The sequence below is a fragment of the Falco peregrinus genome, chromosome Z (genome assembly GCF_023634155.1).
Source record: "Falco peregrinus isolate bFalPer1 chromosome Z, bFalPer1.pri, whole genome shotgun sequence".
In the NCBI taxonomy this organism is placed as follows: domain Eukaryota; kingdom Metazoa; phylum Chordata; class Aves; order Falconiformes; family Falconidae; genus Falco; species Falco peregrinus.
In genome coordinates, this window is record NC_073739.1 from 85,545,086 (window position 1) to 85,562,277 (window position 17,192).

Genomic DNA, 17,192 nt, shown 5'->3' on the forward strand with positions numbered 1-17,192 from the left:
AAAAGATATGTGGTTAACACATTTCTCTTTTCTTTTTGTCATTTGAGTCACATCCATTTATAAGATACCTGTAATAAAATATTAATAAAAATTTTAAGCTTTCCTCCACATGCACAGGAGGTGCCTTCTGCTTGGATAATGACTAACCAATTGGGTTCGGTATGCATTGCTACTACTGATATGCATTGATTCTTAGATGGTTACTCTTGTATTGGAATACCTTGTCTTGCATAAACTTGATTTTGAGGGACAAACACAAGACAGAACTGGTGGTGTGCTAGCTCAGGGAGGGCATGGTGGAATTGATACACAGAACAGAAACTTTCATGTCTTTCACGGAAAAAGACTAGAATGACCTGGTTTGGAGTGTAAGAAACAGTTGTTCTGCTGTGGCTTTTGAGGAGTTTGCTACCGACTGCCACTGTTTTTGTCATTTTTCTAAAAGCTAAGATAGCATAAATAGCTCCAGAAATTCTTTAGAGCAGAGACCAAAAAGTTCTGCCAGTTGCCCTACTTAAATTGCAGAATGCCTATAGTAATGCCCATCCAAGAAAACATTATTTGATTCTTTTTTGGAACACAAGGTCAGGTTATTTCTTAGAATGACTTTTTTAATGGTGTGTTACCTGATGCTCTGTCTGTGCAGAACTGGCTGATCTGACATTTGCGTATTAATATCACAGCCAAAACTTGTATGACATGAAAACTAAGTATGGCAGTAAAGTTTAGTAGACTTTCTGATAGCAGTTTTCTTCTTCTGTTGTTCTCTGGGAAATAATGTGCTTATACATTTGAGAGAGCTTTTAGATTCTTGTACTTCCTCAATTTTTTTCTATAATTGTTGACATGAATTTAGAAAGTACAGTACTGAAAATCTATAAAGAGTTTCTCACCAGCACCATATGAAAGCTTTTATAAGGCTTATTTTTGAAGGTGTTTTTTTCCAGCAAGTTGATATTTCAGAAAGGTAAGCAGAGTATTCTTTCAGTGTTTGGCAATAACTACTTCAATTTAAATGGTCACTTGGTTCTTTCTGGATAGTGGCTATTAATGGCTTAAAGCATATAAAACATGCTGTCAGTGCACAAATAGATAATGATTTATTGTATTTTTAGTAGGCATAGCTCCAAATAGAAGACACACAGTGGCTACTTCTGTTTTAGTCCTTGTTACACATATTCGTGGTGCCTAATATGACATTGTGTAATTCTTGCTTGTGACCAGGAAAGTGGCATTTGAGATAGCATTCTTTAAGAGCAGAAGCAGTAAACGCAGTGATGATGTCTCCTCTGATACCTTAGTTTATGTTATTCTAGATGTAAGGTGTAATTAATATTGTATTCCACAAAAGGTAAAAGCATAGACCCATATGTTTTAAAGGCTAGAAATAGTTAGGCTGCTTTCTTTTTTTACAAAAAAAAGAGGGGGGTGGGGGCAGGGCGGGCAGATATTGCTTAAATGCTGATATCTACGAGGAACTTGAGCCTACTTAAAATTGTTGTGTCACAGTGTCTAATGAGGCACTCCAAACATGTTTACTCTGCTTACTCTGGGTATGCAGAGATTTATTTCTGGTCTTGAGCTCAACATGTTAACTGTTGCAGGTACTCATCAAATAAGCATAGCATGGTCATCTGCCAAGGATATAAAAGAAATGTGGTTGTTATTTCTGAGACATTTCTATTCATTGAGGAAATACTCTGATAAATCATGCTTTACATTAAAGAAACAGTCAGTCCAATTAGTTATCTAACATACACTCATATATATATATAATTTCAAATATGACCTTGATTTAGGTCCAGATCCAAACTCTGTGGAAATCAAATATAAGCGTTTCCTTTTAACTTAGGACCTAACATGGAGTCAGCCACTTGGCACTTCATTTTTAACTCTCTTGAAACTACCTAGTCTCAGGTAACCATAAATAGCCCAATATCTTATAAATAGCCCCATAGTACCTTTATTTGTTTAGGTTTTTAATCATACACTTTCAATTCTGTGCCCTTTAGAAATCTGACTTTTAACTGAATAAAGCTCTTGCCATTTTCCAAGACTCTGGCAGATGAATAACCGTTAGGCTCTTTGTTTAAGTGAAACCTTGTATCCTGGAGTTTACCTTGTATGCACTTGCTGTGTGCTTATCTTGACTATGCGTGTTTCCCATAAAAAGAAATTCAGCGCTGTTGATTGAATGGAGCAGTTTGCAAGGTCTTGGCATAGTTGTTAATGACTTGAGAGCTTACAAGTAAGAGAACCAAAGGCTTAATTTAAAGTGCTATATTCCCTTACAAAAAGTACAGGGCTGTGTGAGAGAAGTGTTTTCATTCGTTGTAGCTATCTGTAATGAAAAGGTAAAAACATCTAGCATACCGACCCATTCAACCTGATTTAAATATAGATCATTTTAGTATGTTAGGATGGGCCTTATTTTGTTATTTCTGAATATTCAAGTTTTCTAGTGACATAAATTTCACAGCTATTTTTAGTAAGAGTAATGACATAAGACCATTTCTCTAGCATAAATCGTCATATCTCTGTTGAATTTTATTCAGCTGCAGCACTATATATTATTTGAATATCTGATCAATAGGCTACTTTGTACAGTTAAATAAAAATTCTTTTTAGAAGATGGAACTTGCCATAGATATGCAAAATCAGTACTGGGAGCAGACAATAGGAAAATTGCATTTAATCATACAAGTGTCTCGTAACTGCATTTTACAGCAGTGGAGGTTATTAATGCTAAAATCTTAAGGCAAATTGATATGATTTTAATATTTTACATTTTTAGTCATATAAGTAAAATCTAAGCCCTAGGTTACGGTTCCCTTTTACAGGGTTAAGAAAAGCTTTTTAAAATTTCATTATTGTGTTTTCTTTATACAAAACATTGCATGTTTTATTGAGGATTTTAAATCTTAAAATACTGTAGGCCATTGTGTATTGACACCTGATGGAGGTGATTATAGGATAATCTTTTGTATATAGGTAAGCGTGCAAAGTATTTGTTTGTTTAATAGAACCTCAAGAGTCACAAGGCTGTAACTGTACAGAGATGTAGATACAATCAACTAAAAATCAGTTGTTGGTAGTTTAGTAATGGGAATGTGCTCTGGAATCCTACCAAACATGCTCATGGAATAATCTTCCCTCCCCCCTCCACCCAAATTTAAAAATCTTTCTTATCCCTTTTTACCCTCTCTATAAAAAAGACAAAAACAACTGTAGGAAGTGACGGTACAGAGGAAACAGCAAAACAAAAAACTTGCAAAATGCTCTCATAGTGCAAGCAAGGTTTTTCTCTTGATTTTTTTTCTACTTGAAGTTCTTTTAAGAACTGCCAGTGCTTAATGGTAAGTAAAAAAATGCCAAAATTTAAGGGAGAATAATTTTAAAGATGACAGCATCTCTCATCTAAAAAAAATTAAAAATCCATCTATACTGTTCAGTGTAATTTTTTTTTTTTCCATCTAGAAAATCTCCAATGACTTGCTGCTGCTCCAAGCTTTGTGATTGCACATGTGGAGAATATGTTTTACAGTTGGCACATTTCCTTGTTCGTGTCTCTGAGTTATATATCATACATAAAAGATTATTTCTGTTACAGGTTGTAATTCTACTTAAAGCATTTAAAGAGTATTTAACTTTGTGTTTGATGCCAGTATGCATGAGTGATTTTTTTAAATATTTTTTTTTTCAAAATGTGTGGTGTCTGTGTATTGTGAAGTTGATGATAACGTGGTTCCCCCACTGTCTCTCCTTTCTTCCTGTATTAGCAAAGGCATATTGATACCAAAAAAAACCCACAACTGCTTGGAGTAGCTTGAATGATCTTAATCTCCCACAGACACATAGTGTAGATGTAGTGCATTAAGTTTTTGACTCTGCTATAATTTATAGAAATGTACTCTTGAACTGTGTTTTCAGTCACGTGTATTTTGAACTCTCAGGTTTGTTATATTATGCTGGCCATGGCTACGAAAACTATGGAAACAGTTTTATGGTTCCTATTGATGCTCCAAATCCCTACCGATCTGCCAACTGTCTGTGCGTGCAGAACATCCTCAAACTAATGCAGGAAAAAGAGACGGGACTTAATATATTCCTACTGGATATGTGTCGGAAAAGGTATAATCTCATAATTCATGAATAGTGCAAACTGACATTAAATGTTTGAGGAATTATTTTGTTTCACGATAGAAGGAAAGGTATGACTGTGGTTTTGAGAACCAACTGTGAAGTTCAGTTCATTCGCTGCAGCAACAGATTGAAACTGAGCGTATCTTAAAAATGAACAAATAAAACTGAACAGCCACTTTGTGAGAATAGCAAGAGATCTTGAGAGAAAGCTGGACTTCACACTGAGGAGAAGACTTTAGTCTAGGCTGAGAATTCACTGTACTTGAAAGTTCATGGTTCTGAGAATTCACAGCCTGTACTTGAGTACTTTTAATAGGATTCATTCATAGATTTGTTTTGCCTTTGGCCTTGGATGGGAATGTGAAGCTGGCAATTAGACTTTCTGTTTCGATGGGTAGATACTTGCCTCTTGATTTGAATGACACTTATTTCTTCTTCTTCTTTTGTTTAAAAGTTATAGTTAATGTTAAAAGTTTAAAAGTTATGAAGTGTCACTCTTAGATAAAAATAAAATTAGGCATCTTAAAAAAGGAAAATGACCCTTCCCCCTTGCATCATTTATTATCTTCATCATTACAGGGAGGAAGGAGAATCCATGATGAAAGGCATGTTAATTTGAAAGAAGGGCTCAAGTGAAGTGCTTATTTTAGAACTCTTCAAAGACATGGATTTTGCAGACTGCTTTTATGCTGGGGATGTTGTATCTTTATTTGGAGCTAAAAATCAACTGGTTTACTGGATTTTTCTAAACAAACTACTGCTTTCCTTCCATGTTAAAAGATTACTATATCCAATTAAAGTTGCACTTGAAACCAACTCTTCAGTCAGCACGTCTGAAATTTGGTCACTAAGGAATCTTTCATAATAGAAAATTGCTAATGCTTTAATGTTTGTAGAGCTTCTAAACGTCACTGCTAATGAAATGCCAGTGACCCAGTTCAGTTTACAATCTGCTGTCCACATAGAAAGTACAGCTACATAAGCCTCATGTTAACTACACAGACACCATGTTGGGGGAGGGGAGGGTGACGGAATTCATACAGGTTTTGTTATAACCTCAAATGGCTAGTTATCAGAAATCGTTTTTTAAGAAATTGTAACCAAACTCTATATTGGTTAATACAGCCTGCCCTCAGCTGGGTAACATGTGACACTTGACTATGTCTGCGTTGTCTTCATGAAGACTGATGATGATGCTGGGTTTTGTCTTTTAGCAGTCAGGATTCATTCCACAATTGCAGGAGAGAATAAAATTGCTGTTTCTGAAATATGCTGTTTCAATATTTTGAACAACTCTAGAGTTTGTTACCATTGTTAGTTCTCACATTATTGTTTTTCTTTTTTGTCTTTCCATTTATTGCAGAAATGAATATGATGACACAATTCCTATCTTAGATGCTCTGAAGGTTACAGCCAACATCGTTTTTGGATATGCAACGTAAGGAAATTTTTCTTCTGCTGTGATACAGGGATTTTGAAGCCAGCATTGAGCACTGAGATTGTATAGCTAATTTTTTACAGACAAAATACTAACTGTGGTGTTAAAGGACCAATACTTCATATCCGTATCTGTGTCCTCACACTATCTTTTTTGCTTCTTTCTTTGAATCATTCCACAGTCTGACTGTGGAAATGCGTACGTAGTGATTCCCAGTATAGTAGTGTTCCCATTCATATGTGGGGTAATGGCAGAGAGAGAATTGCATTCAGCAAACCAGAAACTGCTGGACAGTGTTCCTGATCTTTTCCTAATGGTTACTTGTAGGAGTGCTCTACTCGTCAAAGTATTATTTATTAGAGATGAAAAAAAACCCAGAGAAGAAAAAAGCAAATTTTACCCTCAGACCATAGTGTTTGATTTTATTTTTTTTTTTTATGTTTATGCTGATGGGGAAGGGGGAGTTATGTCCTGTGTGTTTCTAATGGTACTTACTGCACTGTGAACTCAAGTACTGTGGAGCAGTTTATGAGCTATAACCTACATGCTGTACCCTCTTTGGTCATGTGTTAATGCAAGTTAAATTTATAGAAAAAAATAGAAATGTAAGTTAAAGAGTTATGGGAGAAGTAGCATATAGATTGGTCCCTGTGTTTGTTATTCTTGGTGTAAAGAATAAAGTTACGACTGCAATTTAAACTATTTGAAGAGACTACTTAAGCAGAAAGCTAAATAACCTCTATCAATTTTCAATTCAAATGTAAAAGCTGTTGAACAAAAGTAGTACAGCTTTAATGAAGTCTTCTATAAGAAATTTGAGCTCCTCATATAAGCAGTTTGACATCAACTCTGGTCTGTGGCTTGACTGTAAGTGAAATCTTCCCAGGATAGGTTGCTTGCAAATGAATGTGAAAAGGCAGCTGGTGTTAGACATAACCTGGTTTTCAAATTGTAGGGTTTCTTTCCCCCATTCCCAACATAACTTTACTCCTTTTGTCCTCATGTTGATGTTAATCATACAGACGTTTCAGTGGTTTTCTCTTGTCTGATATTGGTGATCTCGTAGGTGCCAAGGAGCAGAAGCTTTTGAAATTCAGCAGCTGGGGTTGGCCAATGGAATCTTCATGAAGTTCTTGAAGAACCGTTTGTTAGAAGACAAGAAGATTACTGTACTGCTTGATGAGGTTGCAGAAGGTGAACTCTAGCTTACTGTACTCACAGTCTTCACAGCTTGCATTACTAAAAAGTTCTTTAAATGTTGTTCTTCTCATGGTGAATGTGTTACATGTTTAAGCTCTTTCTTGTTGCATTTTGTTAAAATAGCAGCTTTTATCAAGAGGCAGGTGCTACTGGGCAGCACATTAACAAAGATCGTGGTATTATAAAGGGATTTTAGCTTCTTTAATAGTGATCGATTTTATACTCTCCTTTTTAAAAAGTGAGCCTCACTTGTTCTGAGTGTCCTTCTGCATGAAGCTTTGATCTGTCCATCCACAAAAACTACTCTTCTGTCTTGTGTCAGCTGCTGGTGATAGTCCAGTCATTGCCATGTTTGTTTAAGCAATTAACTGAGTCCTCAGAAGGACCTGCTTGAACTGGTTTTTGAATAACATGTGAGCATGTTGACTAGGACACGTGCAAAACTCTCAGGATTCTCTGCAGGCATCTGGCATGCTGTTTTAGCTTTAACTGAATGAATAGCTGAGCAATGAATACTTCTAAAGCTACAAGTTTCTATGGACATGCTGACACTGGCATAACCATAGCAACCACACAGCAATGCAGTGATGTACTTAATTCAGTTACAATTTCAGCAGCATTGAGTTTTGAAAGAAGCTGTATGCATCTTATTTTTAGATATGGGCAAGTGTCACCTTACCAAAGGCAAGCAAGCTTTGGAGATCCGCAGCAGTTTGTCTGAGAAAAGGGCATTAACTGATCCCATTCAACAAACGACAGCTTCTGCAGAGTCTCTGGCCCGGAACCTACAGTGGGCTAAAGCTCATGGTATAGTACAGTCTACTTTTGGATGGTCCTGCTGGCATGATGGAAAAAATTAGAGGGCATACTTCCTTAATAATCTCTAGTCTGTGGGTTGCGATATTGAATGGAAGAAATTCAAGTTTGTATTTGAATTTTCATTAGTACATTCAGGTCTTCGAAATTTTTGTGCTGGGGTTTACCTCTACATGAGATCGTCATGAACAAGGTGACATATAGAATTCACCCTGAGTAAGTGTATTTAAAACTGCTCAAACGCTGTTGGGAGACTTATATGATGTCTACCTCCTGGGATAATTTCCCAGTAGTCTGTTTGGGTCTAACAATGATGCTTTTAAGACATCGCTAATCTCATTCTAAAGCCATCACTTAAAATAGCCAGGTGAACTGTATGGTGAAAGCGCATGACAAAAAGGAGATTTCCATGTATACAAACTAAGAAAACTAAAATAGGGTGTGATTGGTTTCAGGCTTTCTAGACTTCTTTTAAGAAGGGCAGTGAGGTTATGATCTTTGTATCTTTTTCACCTAAACAGGTTGGAGTACGTTTTCAAATTTCTTAGAAAGGTTGGACAGAGGGTCAGGGGTGGCATTTTTAAGACAACTAGTCATGTAGGCAGAGTCTTTCACAGATGTGGATTTTTATTTGTGGAATCAAGCCCTTAATTCTTGGTTGTTAAATGATTGAAATGCAAAACAAAAATTATAAAGGTATAATGTTATCTTATGGTTTATTTGTTTTAAGCCATGCATAGAAGAGAATGTGTTTGGAATTTGGGAAGAGAATAACCTTTATATTTGTATAAACGTATGTCTATGATAATGTTAAACAATCCACTTCCAGTGGGAGTAGAAAAATCAGTACAAAGCATACAGACACAGAATGATGTCATTGACTCTTGAGTGCTTTCAGATATATTACTATGGATTGAGAGAGAACCAAAATATAGAGAAGAAAAATGCTGCGGGCTAGGCTTTGGGAATGTGTGCATAGGCTTCGTGAAAGGGAAAAAATGAACCTGAAACTTGTTCTGCTGTCAGATTCAGTTCTTACAATGCTATAGCTGTGTCTCATTGAATATAGACCATATTAACCTTACTGGTTGGATTACAGATATTTAAACAAGTTCTTGGGTCAGTAAGCTATACCCTAGTTAAAGTAAATGTTACCTTGCTAGTTGCAGAGATTGGAAAGAAACTGATGAAGCAGGAGTTGAGTCAGCTCTCTGGCAGTGTCTGCAGGTTACCATGTGATACTAGCAAACACTGTTGCTGCCTGATTAGCTTCCAACCTGGTTTGCCTCAGTGTAAATATGTGATAGGTAGTGGGAGGGCAACAGGAAGAGGTCTATACCTTTTAAAACGTTTGAATTTAAAACCAAAATAAAAATAATAGAAAATATATATGCTAAGTTTGATTTAGAACTTAATGATGTGTTATTTATTTGCAGAGCTTCCAGAAAGTATGTATCTTGAATTCAAATGTGGTGTTCAGATTCAGTTGGGGTTTGCAGCTGAGTTTTCAAATGTCATGATAATCTACACACGAATAGTAAAGAAGCCACCTGAAATAGTAGTTTGCAGAGCCTACGTTACAGACTTCGCACTTGTAAGTGCTTCCTATTGGTCTCAGTGATCTCCCTCCACTGAAGCTGAAAATTATCTGGTCTGTCCATGTCAGGCTGCATCTTTTGTCATAAAATAGGTCCAAATGTTGAAATCAGGTGCTTGCATATGTGTGCTGTACAAACACACACATTAAAAAAAAATGACTTTTTAAAATCATATTTTTAAATATATAAAATACATTAAAATTAATCTGGGGTCATCTCTTTCAAAGTCTCATTTCTTTTTTATCATATATTTGTTATATTTAATTAAAGAAGTTAAATGTCAGTAGCTCCTATGTGAGCTGAGGAGACATCTGCCTTGCAGAACAAGGTTTCTTAGGCTTTAGTTTTACAGTTCTTTGCACCTGGGTGATCCTGTCCAGTTCCATTGATGTTACTTAGCTGATCACAGTGAAGTGAAGGATAAGACTAAAACAGAAAGCTCCTTGGGGCAAAAAACTGTCTTTTTTGATGTCTCTGAAAGAGGACATGGGGCAGGAAACCTTTTTAGACAGAACAAACAGGACACTTCTGATGCTTTATGAATAAAATATTTGAGTTAATGTGCATAATAAACGCAGGTATTTTTAGCTCATAGAATTAGTGGTATAGTACTGTACTTCATGGTAGAAGTTAACATGCAAAAAAAGCAGCCCTGAAGCAAGCCTGACAGGAACCATCAGCAAAAGAGGGTAACCTACTCAGATGTAACCTTTGCTGCCTGTGACTAACAGCAGTTTCAGCAGCTTTTGCAAGTAATCTAAGATTGGTGTTTTATTTCCTTTTAAGAAGAAGAAAATGCTGACTTTATAAAAAGAAATACTGCTAACTATTATGATCTACAAATTCTGTACCTTCAATTGAGTTCTCATTTCTTTCTTGTAACAGGACCTGGATGTGGATCCTAAAGAGGCCAATAAAGGAACTCCTGAGGAAACCGGAAGCTATTTAGTATCAAAGGACCTTCCCAAACACTGCCTCTACACTAGGCTAAGTTCACTGCAAAAACTAAGGGTTAATATATATATTATTCCTCACAAGTTTGTTCAGATAATTTACGTCGATCGCGTTGCTTCTTTGCAGTTCTGTTGAGATAGCTGTGTATTATCTGCATAATAACATGTTCTTTGGATGGGAAAAATGGCTAGTAGTGCAACTCAGTGACTTTAGTTTCTTAATTGAATCAATGCATATGTGATGCTGATACCATCGTGCAAGATACTTTATATTTTTTAGGCCCATACTGAATTTCGACAAGATTATTATTTTTGAAAAGATCATGTATTGCACACTGTGGAGATGTGACCTGAAGCAGAGCTGCATCTTACAAAGTCATTCATAGGAGATGAAAATGTTATGTATCATCGCCTTCCATTCCAATCTGTGCTCTTGGGCATGCAGTTTCTGGAAGGTTCTCACTTCAACATACTGTGGCACCGTTGAGTTTATCGCCGTATCTGTATCACAAACATCTGTGTTGGACATTACTTGGTATCTCTTCCTTAGTGCTTTTGGCAGCAGGTATAACACAAGTGCTTCTAGAAACAGACTATCAGATGAGCAGGTATTAAGCAAGAGAGGCCTTCAGTAAACAAGTCTTCCCTAATATATGTCTTTAGCTCCTAAAAAAGATTAGTGTCTTTCTCCAGTAGACTGTGCCTCTTTAAGTGTTTCCTATATTGTTTATCTGGGGAGGAAGTGTAACTTTTCTCCACCCACCCCCTGCCCCCCTTTTCTCTTTTGCAGGAACACTTGATCTTTACTGTTTGCTTGCACTATGAGTATCCAGGAATAGAAGATAAAATGGATGAAAGAAAGGAAGTTAATGTTGGGAAGCCCCTTATTGCTAAATTAGGACTTCATCATGGATTCAAAAATAATAACTATTTCCAGACTTGCTGCATTGCTAATGATTCTTTTCATGTAGACTCAAGCCCGTTGACAACTAAATACTACATCCCTAGTCATCACCAAACAACTTCCTGTCCAGGCATTTACCATCCTAACCATATTTGCTCGGACAGCATCAGACAACCAGAAGCATGTTCTTGCAATAGGAGTTCAAGGATATTGGCTTCAAGACATGAAGTACAGAATTACTCAAGCCCTGTGGAAAAGAGCAATGTACCAGTAGAGACCACTGATGATACTGTTGAACTGGAATTCCTTCTGTCTGACAACCTCAGATTCTCTAAACAGCCATAGCTGTGATTTGTTCAGAATGGACCAGAGTATCATCCTTGAGTAGCAGACCCTCCACACTGCTTATCCATCCTCTGGAGTCTGGGGGCTTCAGGACAAAGGGATTGAAGAGTCTAGAGGTGGTACTGGAAATGAGGTTGTGATGAAAATTTTCAGATCCAAAGAGACAGAACTGGACTGACAGATTTAGGAACAAAAAAGGCATGATTGGTTCATTTTTTTCCTCCTACCATTTGATGTTTGATACGGGAAAAACCTGAACTCTGATCAGAGTTTTCTGTTTCACTCTCTGGCAGTCAAGTAGCCAACACACAGAAGCAGTCATGCATTTCTGGGAGGAAGCTGTCTATCTCCATTAGGGCGTGAATGCATGAAAGCCTGGCTATAGTGTCAGAGCTTCTCTTGAGATAGTAAAGCCTTGGATCTTCCCAGCTACTTCTCTAGTACCTACGGGAGTTACAAGATTTCCTGTAAATGCATTTTTCATACATCTTCTGTTTTCAGAGAGAAATTGCTCATCCTATACAAGACCAAGATAAACATGCATAGCTTCAGAGGAAAAAATGGTGACAGAATTAAGCAAGAAGATGAATTTCCACGTCCTCTATGATTTAACATGATTTTAAAAAATCCATTAGCCCCATACCTTTCTCTTTTCCATCTTTCAGTTTCAGTTGTTCAATATCCAGGGATTTCTTTTTACATACTACATTAAAATAAGGTTTTATGTGTTTATATATATATATTGTAACAGCCTCCTATTGAGTACATAAGATGACACATAATGTAAATTAACTGAGCAGAGAGGGAGCTTTTACAGAAGTGAAGACGCCATGGTTTAATACTCCAGTGCTTCTTCAAGCTTCACTTTATTTCCCTCCTCATGTATGCATTGGGATCAGTCACTGATATTCCGGTCCCTTGGATGTAGCTAATTATCAGCTTTGACTGCGTTCTCTCTCATGGTCAGATGTTCAGTGTCTGGCAGCAACTGACAGATGGATGGAGAGCTGTGCAAGGAAAACAAAACCTGAACTGAGCTAGTAAACTAATGTTATCCGTTTTTGGAGGGTTTTGTTTTGTTTTTTTAAGAGAACTACAAATAGTCAAGAGGGAGCAATTCAGAGATTCATACTGTGGTGCATTGTTCTTACTATGATAATCTTTCTCCTATGTAACACACGTAAGATTTTTACTGATCTGATTTCCAGCAAGGTAGTTTTTTCATGTTCTGGAAGAACACTAAATGGATGTGTGAAGAAAAATGCCTGTTCATAGCAAGCAAAGTATTGTATAGTTAGTCATGCAGTAAGGCATGCTGAAGGCTAAAAATGAATGAGCAAGATGAGTAAAAATTTGAGGATTCTTCAGGCTGAAATGTAGAATGGTTTTTCCTGGGCACCAGACACTGCTTTTCTGAGGTGATTTTAAGAAACAAAAACCCCCTACTGAGTTGTTTTTCAGGCCAAATTAATTAATATTCATGCAAATAGAAGTGCCAGAAGTCTACCATAAAACTGTGAAAATCCAAAGTAAAGCTTCCAGCACACACAAACTTATAAAAGATAAAGCAACTTTAAATGCAGTGTGCCAAAGGTGAGGGATGTTTGCCTCATGTCACAAACTGACACTTCTTATATAGCCCTGCATGTGTGTGTTTGCTCTGGAGCTCAAAAGTGGTGTTCGCCTCTCCACAGACTAGATGCCAGAAGTAAGCTGGTCTTCTAGGTCCTTTAGCCTCTGAACCCCAGAATCTTGCTGTTGGAGTTAGTGGCATAGGCATCTTCAGAAGACAGCTGATCCTCTACTGAAAGGCAAACAGCTACTTTCATATGGTGCTTTATTGCTTCATTGAACAAAGGGAATAGATAGACCTAGCTTGGGCTAACTGCCAAGCTTTTTACATGATGTACAATGTATTGATCTTGTGTTTGGGAAAGGGCAGTTTTGTTCACCAAACTGTTTTGCATATTCAGGTTGAATAGTTTGCTCAAAAAAGACACATCAGGGGTTTTTTTTAATGTTTGATTTTGGTTAAAAATGCTGAAGAATCTGTGACTTGCCTATGCATATCTGCAGATAAGTGTGAGAACGCTGATGTTTTGTTAGGTCTTTAAATGTCTTGATACTTTGAAAGCATGAAAATACTGGGGTGTGAGGTAATGAAAATTCAAGGGAGTTTTCAGATATGGGTAGTAGCCTCTCCTGCCCTGGTAATATTGATAAGCAGTATTGTTTTAAGATCCCCATCATTAAATACATTTTTATTTTAGCAAAATTATCATAATCTTTTCATGAAGCAGGTAGCAAAAAATAAAAATAAAATAACTGAATCTCATTGATGTGGCGGATAGACCAGTTTAAAACTTCAGCTGAGAGTGCTGCCTTCTGGTGGGATCTGGTAGTCTTATAGCATGTTGACTGGACACAGAAGGAGGTGCTGTATGTGGTCATAACAGATTTCAGATGGGAATGTTAACACATCATTAACTAGATCTGTTGATCTTCACATACATCTGTGCTGAAAGATGGATATATGTACATGAGTATTAATGTAGTTATTTCCAGAATGACAGCCATGCTCAAAGTAATCTGGAAATGAGCTTGAGTTTCTGATTTTCTCCTTTCTTCTGGAGGTTATTGAATAGTGAAATATTGGTGAATGAGATCTACCTGTGCGTTAACTATCCTGTGCATTTGACTTATAAATCAAAAATTATAGCTTGAGACATGGTCTAGTACTGTAACATTTAGCTAATACTTTGCAGTTTCCTGACTTGTATAAAAGCTTATTCTTTTTCTTACTGTGTAATAAATTGTCCACAAAGCAATATAGCTGTGCATACGTAGTTGCTATACTCTCCTACTCCTTCCAGTTTTAAAAAGCCCACAACTTTATTAAAGCAATATATATAGTAGAATGATTTTCTTAACAAAAAAGAAGGGGAAATCTGAATCATAAGCTTCAGCTCAAGTTAAACATATCTGCACGCTGGGCCTATACAGCTTTCTAACTATGCACTTCAAAGATTTTTATTTACTTTTTTTTCCCCACAAGTTTCACTTTGCTGCTAGCTATACCTAAGTGATCCTTCTCCATTGTCTCACAAAGATACTCAAAACAAGTTTCGGTAATATTTTGTCAGTTTCCTTGGGAAATGTGGTTAGAGAGAGAATCCCGTTATTTTATTAAACCTTAAAAGATGTCCAGAGAAAGGTAGGGGAACTTGCTAACTGTATTTGCTTGTCTATTTGTAGGTGCACTCCTTCATGGCACAGGAAGGGCTTCCAGGAGCAGCAGTGCTGATGTGTGAGTCGCTGTCTCCCAGCGTAATTTTAAATTGGCTGTTAGCAGTCAGCTGGTGCAAGTATAGCAGAATAGCTGGTCAGTGCTTAGTGGATTTAGTGCTACTAGAGAGCTCTAACGTACGTTGATTAATTCTGAAGTCTAGTATGTTGTTGGATGGTAGTCTTTGTCAGCCTAGGTAGGAACTGATTAAACTTTGTGGATCTGTACCTAAGATGCTTGAAATGTAACTGTATACGAACATGATAAAGAGAACATCACAAGAACGGTAGAGATTGGAGAAGGACTTCTTCAGAATGTCTGACAAAACTACCTGTGGCAGTAGGGTATGTGGAAGAATATTGTTCTGAGCTCTCCTTAAAAAGGGAATGGTGATGGAAAGGTACTTTCATATTTTATTGCTGCCTTCAGGAACCTCTTTAACAGTTTTAATCATTGATGTTAAGCGGAAATATTCTGGTTCTTAAGGGCAAGCTGCAAGAAGCATCCATTTCTTTTGGCCCATATGCAGTAAAGCACCTTACAAGATCAGCATGCATAAATTAAACCAACATTTAAATCCCAGTGAAATCAGTGGAATTAAAATACATGAATAAACCTAGGCATTTGTTAAAGCTTTCTTTGGCTTGTGATGCTCTTTTTGAACCAAAGCCTTGGGTTTGTTTTTTTCCTGAGGTGCAATTGTTTGGGGATAATACTTATTTTTTGCTTGAAGTATCTGCTAGGCTAAGTTACTTTGCTGTCTGCTTTATCCACAGCTGTAGGTTTTTGTATAGCTTAGGGTTTTGTTAGTTGGTTTTGGATGTTGAATAGGCTTGGAAGAAAGGTTTTGAGGTAATCCAAATAACCTTAGGCGTCTCTGGCAAAGGAAGAGTTCTTGTGCTTCCAAAAGACCAATACACTTCCATTTTCCCTCCCCACACTGCATTAAGGTGGGGTAATTTAAATGCAAGAAGATATTGTTAATGCAATGTTAGATTTCTGAGAGTGATCCCATTTCTAGCAAGTGATAGGAATAGAGGAGCATGAGAGGTTTTTAACAAAAGAGGTCTCCAAAATTAATGGCTTGAAATTCTTTTGGTCTTTTGGTTTGACATTTTGAATTTTGTGTCCTTGGCCTTGCTAACTATGCTGGCCATGCCTTTCTGTGATCTATAGAAGACAGTGCTGGGAGTTACCATAGCAGCAACTGCCACTGGCTTTTGGTAAGCATCCTTTTGTGTATTTCTGTGTTGTGGCAAACCACCAAAGGAGATCTATAACATTATAAGCAGTAAGACATTTGTATAGTCCTGTATCTTTCTCTGCCACTCCACTTTGTTCTCTGTCTTCTCCACTTTGTACAAGTTCTGTAAGGCAGAAGATTTCTCTCTTGAGGTGTTTCTGGAATAGCACTCTAAAATCATGATGCTGTTGGTAGGTTTGGTAGGAAGGATTTTACAGTCCTGCATAACTCTGTACTAGTGTGCTGTTAACCACTTGTCATGCTGTGGGAACGTCAGAACAGTTGTTACATCATGAAGGCGTCAAACAGCTAGAATATCGGCTTGGACCTAAAGTTTACCCTAGTTAGAAGTATTAAGCCATGTAATTCTCTGACCTGATTTTTGGCACAGCTGAGTTTTGAATCCTTCTTGCAGTAGAGATGATCAGCTGAATTGCACTATTTAACACCAGAGGTCACAGAAACCAGTGAACGTCATACCTAACATTGAGATTGTGGAAAGACAATAGCCAGATACCATGGGTAAAGGTTTATCCTCAGTCTGGTTCATGTAGTGCGTTGACTTAATGAAGTTTTTCAAGTTTTCCTTGCCCAGCATGAGACATGGCTATTTCTCTCAAAATGCAACTGATTGAACAGCAGGAGGTATTTGAATAGTGCCACCTTTTGACTTGCTCAAGCAATCTCCTCTTGCAATCCAGTCAAAGCACTGTTCATACTGCATCAGAGAAATACCCTCCGGAGAAATGGTAGGGTTGAATTTACTTTCTGTATCTATATAAAGCTCTGCAAGCTACCTCCTCAGTAAAACCCCCTTTTATCTTGAGAGTCCTTAAACCGTCTCTTTGGCTATGGAAGACCATCTGCACTGTGTTAACTCTTCACTAAGATTGCAAGGCTGGCTTTACTGTCATTCTAGTTACTGTTTTTCTTAATGCATCAACTACTTTCCCTCATTCTGGCAACTAATTAATAACTTTGGCAGCTCTCACATACATTAAGCTTCAGGGCTACGTTCACCTTGATATATTTTCCTGACTCCTGTAAGTATAATGCATTTCTGTATTACTCCTTCCTTGCACAGAATTTTAATTCGGCCGTAGTAAGATCTCCGTGCTTTGTGAAGTGTGGTATTTTGAGATCTATGGTGTTTGCCATGAATTGGAGATAGGTTTAGGGTATCAGGTGTGGGAGGAAGGGTTGGGAATTTGAGTTTGAAAGTTTGGTCATCCTTTTAGTTTAGTAATTGCAATAGTCTAGAAATGG

The 17,192-nt window shown here is 37.2% G+C and overlaps 2 protein-coding genes across 7 annotated transcripts in view; both read left to right on the forward strand.

The window, feature by feature from the left end:
• Positions 1-14,225, forward strand: part of MALT1 (MALT1 paracaspase) — a 33,162-nt gene extending 18,937 nt beyond the window's left edge. For all 6 annotated transcript variants that reach the window (XM_055791675.1, XM_055791676.1, XM_055791673.1 and 3 more), the window contains 7 exons: positions 3,954-4,131; positions 5,507-5,581; positions 6,648-6,775; positions 7,439-7,588; positions 9,034-9,191; positions 10,081-10,206; positions 10,939-14,225. In XM_055791675.1, the coding sequence (XP_055647650.1) occupies positions 3,954-4,131; positions 5,507-5,581; positions 6,648-6,775; positions 7,439-7,588; positions 9,034-9,191; positions 10,081-10,206; positions 10,939-11,397 (1,274 nt within the window). In that variant the 3' untranslated portion in view covers positions 11,398-14,225. The remainder of the gene's footprint in view (positions 1-3,953; positions 4,132-5,506; positions 5,582-6,647; positions 6,776-7,438; positions 7,589-9,033; positions 9,192-10,080; positions 10,207-10,938) is intronic.
• Positions 14,226-14,377: 152 nt separating this feature from the next.
• Positions 14,378-17,192, forward strand: part of ZNF532 (zinc finger protein 532) — a 74,751-nt gene continuing 71,936 nt past the window's right edge. Inside the window, exon 1 of the mRNA XM_055791667.1 lies at positions 14,378-14,704. Within this exon, the coding sequence (XP_055647642.1) occupies positions 14,665-14,704 (40 nt within the window). The 5' untranslated portion in view covers positions 14,378-14,664. The remainder of the gene's footprint in view (positions 14,705-17,192) is intronic.